General features: G+C 33.2%; 1 protein-coding gene across 1 annotated transcript; it reads right to left on the reverse strand.

Annotated features, from left to right (window-relative positions):
* Nucleotides 1-4,487: 4,487 nt before the first annotated feature.
* Nucleotides 4,488-6,124, reverse strand: LOC136063103 (bifunctional riboflavin kinase/FMN phosphatase-like). The gene is made up of 3 exons (XM_065763014.1): nucleotides 5,886-6,124; nucleotides 5,167-5,282; nucleotides 4,488-4,701 (listed from the first exon to the last, which is right to left on the reverse strand). Exons 1-3 carry the CDS (start codon nucleotides 6,086-6,088, stop codon nucleotides 4,511-4,513), a joined length of 510 nt encoding a protein of 169 aa, XP_065619086.1. The 5' UTR covers nucleotides 6,089-6,124; the 3' UTR covers nucleotides 4,488-4,510.
* Between the last annotated feature and the right edge of the window lie 2,859 nt (nucleotides 6,125-8,983).

Genomic DNA, 8,983 nt, shown 5'->3' on the forward strand with positions numbered 1-8,983 from the left:
TTTTTTTTTTTTTTTTTTTTTTTTTTTTTTTTTTTTTTTTTTTTTTTTTTTTTTTTTCAACCTACTGTAAAACGAATACTTAGAACACTCGCCTGGTGCGCCAACCAGCACCCTAATCCTTCCCACAGACGGCGCCAATTGTGGGGACTCAGTTTGGATTGACCCTGAGTATGAATGAGTTTTCAGCCCAACAAGCCCAAACAATAAATTTATAGATAGTGGGTTAAAGGTTTAGGCGCTGGCCGTCGTTCGTCAAGCATGAATTTTCATTTATAAAAAAAAGATACTTAGAGTTTCTATACAACTGGGAGGATGCTCCTCGGCCATGGGCTGAGGAGGCCTTTTTCTTCTCTCTTTTTTCTCCTCCTTTTTTACTTTACTTGCTTTCCTTATATAGTCTTCATCTTCCTATCTCCTTATTCCATCTGTTGATCATCCATTTGCCTCTCTTCTGAACGTCTGTCCCATCAGAGGCCTTATCAGTACTCGAGTGGTTCACTCTGATCAACGTTGCCCTGCTAAGGGGTTATATCCCCATTAATGCGGCCAGGGGGGGGGGTTAGGTGAATGCATTAAATGTGAGGGTGACAACTTACTTTGGGCCTGGTCTTTCCCGAAAATCACCCTTGTCAGGCCGAGGATGAGGAGGTCCTCGGCGTGGATTGGGAAAAGAGGCTTCCCTAATTTAGCCTTGAATAGTCAGTATTCCTTGGCGCAGGCCTTGGGCCTGCTACACGATGGGCCGAGGCTATCAGGCCTACGGGCCCCACAATAACAAATTAGTGATATTTATGTCAATTTGAAATAATTCGAATAGTTATAATGATTTAAATACTTAAAGAAAGCACTACTTTGTATATACTCTCTGTTTTTTATAAATTTGACAATTACAATGGGAGAGAGGATTTGAATCTTGCTAACTAATTGAGATTCAAAACTCTTGGCAATTTATATATACTCGTTCTATGAAAATCTACTTAGTTATTGGATGGGATATATTTTAATATTTCTTGTGGGCATAATTTTGCTAATAAGGTAGTGTGATTATGTATTTGAATTAGTGTAGCTTGTTGGTGAGGCAACACAGCATTACATAACTAAAATTTTGAGATCAAATATAGATCCACATGACTCTGATGATATTTTAATGAAATGAGAATTTTGTATTTGTTGTAAATATAAAGATTTGACATTCTTTGAAAGCTTATTGCTTGAATTCCCACTCTTCAACAAAGAAATTTATAATGTTTAAATTTAGGAGTTATATAAAAATTCTTGTAGTTCAATTAACATTTTCCCTCTTTCAACTATCAATTTTTTAAATTAAAAAAAAATACAAAAAATTGGGAGTCCATAAAATGATAAAACTAACTTTTTATAAAATATATGATTAGAGCAACCGTATTAGTCCGTGCAAATTTTCCGTCTATCTTGCAAGAAAAACTTACTTTTCCTATTTTATACACCCATTTTTATAAAACACTCACATCAGTTTGTCTATTCTACTATCTATTTTATTTAAATAATCATTTTTCTCATTTTTTTATTATTATTTCTCACCTGTCCCACCACCTTACCAAACTCTCCAAAATATCTCCGACACTCTTTATACCTTTATTTTCCACTTTCTTCTTGTTTCTTGTTTCTTTTTTTTTCTTTGTTTCTTTTTTCTTTCCCTTCTCCTTACATCTTCGGCATCTTCATCTTGTTCTTCTCTTTCTCATTCTTTTTCTTTTTCTTTTTCTATTTGAGTTTGATTATGGCCAGTAATTTTGGGTTTGCAATTTTGGTGGTGATTTTGGGTAGATTTTTCCACTACATGGATGGTGATTTTGGAGCTCTCCATTGACTGTTGTTGCTGCTGCTTCTTCTTCTTCAACACCTTGTTCTTCTTGCCGATCCACTCGCCAATCTAAGCCCTCATCCACTCTCTTTGTCTCTGTTGGTGTGTTCGCTTATGGGTGTGTTTGGTTTTATGGTGTTTGTAGTTGATTTTTTATTTTGTGTATGTGAGAGTGTGTATCAGAGCAAGAAAAAGATGATGAGGGTGTTGGTTTTGCAGATGGAGAAGAGATAGAAAAAAAAAAGAGCGAAATTAGAAATTATTAAAATAATATATAGAAGAGTTACAGTAACAATATATATATATATATATATATATATGCACAATTACTATAACACTTGAATATTTAAGTACAATTTTACACTAATGTGAATGTATAAGAGTTACAGTAACAATATATATATATATATATATATATGCACAATTACTATAACACTTGAATATTTAAGTACAATTTTACACTAATGTGAATGTATTTTGGTCAAAACGGGTCAAATGAGCTACTTTTTATATTTTACAAAATTATCCATAAACTGCTGTTGCTCTCACAGGGAATAAGGACTTAAAATATTTTATCATTTATTTAAAGGAATATAAAACTTTTTATTTTTTTAACAAATCATGAATTGGATGACAAGACAGTTTTTTATTTTTAATTCCGTTCCCTTTTATCAATTTATCTTTTCCGGTACAGAAAGTAGCCGCAATTTCCTAGAAGATTAGAGCGACAGTTTTTAGTTTTTACACGATGCCTTTGGATAACTGGACATAGTGAAACTTTACTAAAATAAACAAAACTAAAACTTGGCTGGAATGGACCTGGACGGTACGAGAACAAAGAGGACAGGAAAAATCTTGTTCACCAAGAAAACGAGGTGCGGTACCCGTAAGCAAAATTGTCCACATATATTTTACGGCTCAGCTGCAAATCAAATTGCTTTTGCTTTCTACGTCAACAAATATTACTTGATACTATCTCTGAAACATTATAACTTACTTAATACTATCTCTGAAACAGTCCTCTGTTTAACAATTCCTTCGTCGCCAAGTTTTAAAAGGTGACAAGTCAAAGATGCTAAGAACGACCTTGAGATATCTAGTAGCTCAAAACAGACAATATATATATACCCTACCACACCAAGAGGGTAAACCTTTTCACAAAGCTTACACAGAAAGAGAGAGAGGATAGCAAAAGTGTAATACAAAGGGAGCCACGTTGAACTCGCATGAAGTCTGAGATTGTTGACGAGTGAGTTTCATTTTCGACAAGAATTTGTCATGTAAGTTTCACTAAGATAATTTTACATCTGTCTAGCTTTTTTTTTCTCTAAATTATATTAAGTATGAACCTCCTTGTCTATCTTTGATATGGGTTTCTTATATTTCATTATTTTGTATGAATATAAGGTCTGTACTTGATTTCATACTCATTTGGTCCTTAGTCCTTTTTTTATTTATAGACAATATAAGAATTATTATTGATGAAAATGGAAAACGAAACATACAATGTGTTCATGAGAATGAACACAGCAAAGCACAAAATAGAACACCACAGAAAACAATCAAGAGACTAAACTAAGAGAAGAAAAAATATGAACAATAGAAGAACATTCTATAAAACCCCAGGCACCGAGACCAATCAAAAAGACTTCTCTGGCACAGGCCTATTAACTCAACCAAAGACTTCTCAAAATCTTCAAAGGACTGACAATTACACTCCTTCCATACAGTCCAACGTCCTCTAATTAAATTCTAAATATCTGAATCATGTTTCCCAAGCAAAAAATTTAGAATTTTTGGCCCATGCAGATCTCGAACCTGCGACCTTCGCGTTATTAGCACAACGCTCTAACCTGGTCCTTAGTACTTGGTCATTACTGGTCTTTTACCATCTGCTTTGTGGATATGCATTGTTTTGCTTTCTTGTTGCTTACTATACGTATAATTGGATTTTTTTGGGTTTTCGTACACCATAGTACTATACAAATATCACCATGCGCCTTTAGTGATAGCCACTTCACAAATACAAAGTTTTTGTGGGATGGGGGACAAGAGCCTGATAAGAGAAAGTTTCACACACTTTTTTTTTTTTTTTTGCCTGGTGACATGTTAGCCTGCTTTTCATATCAGTAACTTGCCAAATTTGCGAAGAAACCCTTTGAGTATGTGTTAAACAGACGAGAACTGAAGTTCCGATTGGAATTCTCACATTAAAAATTCTCATTGGCGTTTATAAACAAAAAACATTTATTCTACAAACTATAGAGCACATGGCTTATAGATTGTATAGCAGAACAATTTTCTAAGACAAAAACTGGAAAAATAATTATATAAGAAACTCTGCGTCTTAGCTTATTATTTCCGGTGGAATCCCCAGATTATTGCAATTGGTAATGCTGTACCTTTGCAGATGAAAATATAAAAGTCAAAAAAGGCCAATGAGCTCTAGCTGAAAAAGCATCTCCTCCCCTGTAAGTACAGGGTTGAGGCCTTGAGGGTGTGGTTGTGGATTCAATACTATATTCATGCATGCATCTTACCATTAAAAAATAAAAGCAGATTAATTTGAAATAAAATTTATGTGTGAAATTCAAGGGCAATATTAATTGCCTCAATTGGAAAAACTTTACATATTTAATAACCATAATTTAAAAGTGCAACAGATTATTACTTCTCAGAGTAAAGTGGGTTGATTGCTGAAATAAATTCATTTGTAGTGCAGGGAAGATCATAAGCTTCCACAATAGCAGCTGCAGCTTCAAGTGGTGTCTTTCCTAAAGTCTTATGAACTTCTCTCCCATCCCATTGCTTTCCATACTTACTCAAGAAACCGCCCAAAACATCACTTAAAAGGGCATCTGTCATCAAATTTAAAAATACAAATTATGACAAATTAAGAAAACAATCACTGATACGAATAGAAAGCAATCAGCTATTTTATGAAAATATGGTTGCAAACAGTACAGGACAATAAGAATCAAGATCAGTACAGAATATATTGAATATGGTGGCTACATGCAAATAGAGATTGCAACGCTCTATTAAGTAGGGCCATGTGTGAACATTCATTGTTTACCAAACTTCACTGGACTTTGCTCGTGAAAATATCTAAACATCAATCAGTGTCAATTTTCCAGGAGCTTCTTCTTTTAGCATTTTTAGCTTATTTATATATGTAGAGATTTCAAAGCTTCATTTTTTCTAAGTACAACTACACTTTAACCAACTTTCAACCAATCAGCAAAGTGCTCATCACACATAACATAATGGAAAATAACAAAAGAAAATTTTAAAATTTAACAATGTTAAAAGCACAAACTAACCTGTATTAAGAAGTGTCCCATCCAAATCAAGGATAACACAAGATGCTAACTTCTTTAATGGCTTTGCAATTGACATTTTAACAGTAAATCTTCCAGTTACAGCTATGCTCCCATTTCTGGAATATATATGAAAATGAGATAAAAACCCATTAAATATCAGCAAGAATCTAATACCAACATCTCATGGTTGAAAACAAAATGAACCAATTCATGACAGTATTTCGATTTTCGACTTTTTCTTTTTCACCATCTCTTCTTAACCCAAATCTTACACAACTCAACTAACTCTTAAGCTACACCTTGTCATACATACAAGAAGGAAAACAATCCCTACAATTTTATTCCCTCAAAATTATAACGATCACCCAATTGAACCATCACATAGGCCATAGCACAATTCATGTTATGGGAATTGATACAAAAAATAGTTCAAAACTATATTTTTCTGCCCCCTGGCTGGACCCATTTGATATTTCACAAAAATAACAAACATTAATATAAGATTAACTACTTATTCATTCTGGAATCGAGTTAGTTTAACTGATAAAGTGTCTTGTTCTCGAATAGAATAAAAATCTTGTTTTTACAATTCTCCAAAAGTTTTGCAATAAGAAAGGGGCAGAAGGAGCAAATGTGGTCGGAATAAAAAGAGAGAGAAAAAGAGAAACATAGGAAATGAAATGCGTGGAAAAAGTTTGAGAATCAATTCAGTGACTTACTGAGGTGAAGCACAAACAGAGTGTTTGTGTTTTGTATTGGAATTGAGATTTCCCTTTCCCTTTCCCTTTTCCTTTTCCTGAGGAGAGACCAAAGCGAGATTTGCTTTCCCGTTTCCGTTGGAATTGGCTGAGAAAATTACCGGGTTATAGCTGCCCGTGCAATTCTTAAAGTATATTCCACTGAGGATATGCCACGTCAACATAAATAATAAAAATACCCACAAGAGCAAGCGGGTGACCCAAATGACTGAGAAGAAGATTAGCAGAGGGAGAGTTTATTTTCACGGGCCTGGCTGATTGGGCTTTCAGAGCTTATATACATTCATAGACTTTTGGTTGATTTTGCTTAGATAATAAGCTGAATCAAGAATATAGATTTTTAAATAAAAAAATTAAAAAGTTATACGTAAATTAAATAAACAAAAAATTTGTGCATGAAAGATTTAGATTTTGTTTTTTTTAGTAAGGGAGTAGAGAAAAGTGAGAAAATATTTATTAACTTTGTATTTTACCTAAAGTAGCTTGCATCATCCAAGAAGTTGGTGTCAAGACTATTGCTTTCAACTTTGTATATCTTTCCGTTTCTCAAAAAAAAAAAAATCATATATTCTTTCCATGTACGGCAAGGGAATCTTAATGATCATGTTAGAAAAATATTATGAAGTGGATAAGAAACTGACTCTTAGTGTGTCCATTTGAATATGATATTAAAGTGATGGGAATCTTTGAGATGCATATAAGAAATGATAGAAAATACAAGTTTATATGCATATGGGTTGGACATTGAATTGGGCCTTAGGCATGTGTAGATTGGTTGTCCAAATAATAATAATAATAATAATATTTTACAGTATTATTTTATTTCTATTTATTTTCATTAATTTCCATTCATTTATTTTAAAACATCTAATCAAAGTTACTTAATTTCACTTCATTCCATTCTTTTCCATTCTTTTTCCTTACTTAAATATATTTCATTCCATTTCATTTTATTCCCTTATGAACTTCCAAACAAAGCTATTGAAAAAAGAGAATACGGAAATGAGATGATATTCATAGAACATAAAGTAAACATTTTGAAAAAAGAGAATAGAAATGAGAATATCATCTCTTCTGTGCAACTAAATCACATGTTGAGGTCACTTCATAGAGTTTTTCTATGGCCACAACAAAATCACAAAATTTTCACATAAACTGAGATGATATTCCACCAAAAGTCAAAATAAAATAAAGTACACCCGGATTCACCACAACTAAAAACAGGAGATTTTGTAATGACCATATACTTTCTGGACTTCATATGTTTAAGTGCATTTGGTTTAAGAAAATTTTCAATAGATTATGAGGTCTTGGATTTATTAGCGACATTATTAACTCCCTTTTTGAACTCTCTGCTAGACTCTTACCCCATTAATCTGAACATAAGAAATGGTAAGAAGCTCAACTTTATATGTGTGTGCAAAGAATTTGCTGGCATATAAGATCCACTTGATGGGATCTTTTCTTGACGTTGTTGTAATCTCTTATATTTGTTTCAAGAAAATTGTTGAAACTCATTATTATATTGTGTACGATTTTACTTGTCTAGGTCCGGTCCCTTTTCCATTCATATTGGATGNCAAAAACTAACTCGTGTCTTAGATGATGACGAGCAATAACTATAGAGCTGAAGTTATATGTTTAAATTCTACGTATCTACTGCACAACTGAGTGAGGGCCCTAATCACAATTTTCTAATACTAGTTACTTTGGCCTCTTGTTTTGGAGGTTTCCACTTTCCATGTTGTATAACAAACACAAAGCAACTAAAACCATAGGGCGATGACTTCTAGGCATGCCTGTTAACTCTTTTTAAGTATTCGGACCTTGATCCCTTTAACTCTTTTAAGTATTTGGACCTTGACAACCAATATTTATATTGGGGAAAGTCATTTTTCTTAGAAAACCAAGTGAATTATGACAAAAATGAAAGCGGACTCAGTGCAACATAATGATAATTCCAATATACCAACACCACCAAGTAAGCAACAACAAATAGGGGACTGCCTAGGCAGACAATGACTCTGCATTTTGATGCAGCTTATTATTGATGGCTTATTTGTTATTTGCTGATAGTATGTTAAAATGTAACTGTAATTAAAAAAAGTTGTATATAAACAAGTAAGCTAAAAAGTCAAAGAAAATGTTGATGACAAAACGATCAAGATGTCTTCTTAGAAATCTTTGGAACTTTTTTTTCTTCTTTGTTTTCTCTCTGAGTCCTAGGGCCATTTGGGTGGTGGAATGTTATGGATAAAGTTTCTTAGGGATGATATCACTGACTTGATTGCCAGATCCAGAGCGTGTAATGGGTTCTGTTATATTCATAAGAAATTAAGAATCATGGCTGTGGCTACTGATCTCCATTATAAAACAGTTGGTTGAGTTTGAAATTTGATAGCTCAGAGCAATAAATGTGTTAAAAAGAAGGTTTTGGTGCTGTATACCAAGAGCCATAAGGCTCTGCATGTGTCAAATATCAGTTATCAATTCATCTCTATGTCCCTAATATCAAATCATCAAAAGCGTCATTCATATTGATAACTGATATTTGACCAATGCAGAAATGTTATCTTTGTACTACCAAAAGAGTCATTAGGGACATATTGAAATTTTTCAAGAACCAAAGTAAGCTATATGTTTCTAACTTTAATTCTTTTTCTTTAAAAAATAAAAACGTGCATATTCTTACTTCTCTCTCTCTCCCTCTCTATAACTAGCAGTAAACTGTGTACACAAGTTATGTAGTCATTCATATTGAAAAAAGAGGGTTCAGAATAATAGTTGGAGTTACAATACCATATGGGATCCTTGAGATGAGAAATGATTTCCTCTTCGACCAAGGTGTCAAACTCAAACATCCAAGACTTCCTAAGCTTTACAAATCATCCAATTAAAGCACTTACATGATCCTTAAATTGATTAACAATAGCATCTGTTGAAGTCATTTTTTTGTTTGGTCCGTCAACAAGCCACTCAAACCAAATGTTCAATCGATATATGGTTCAGAAAACCTGGAAATTAAACTATTACAAATTCAAAAGTATAGTGCAAAGAGA

Source organism: Quercus suber, unplaced genomic scaffold, assembly GCF_002906115.3.
Source record: "Quercus suber isolate HL8 unplaced genomic scaffold, Cork oak 2.0 scaffold_486, whole genome shotgun sequence".
In the NCBI taxonomy this organism is placed as follows: Eukaryota; Viridiplantae; Streptophyta; class Magnoliopsida; order Fagales; family Fagaceae; genus Quercus; species Quercus suber.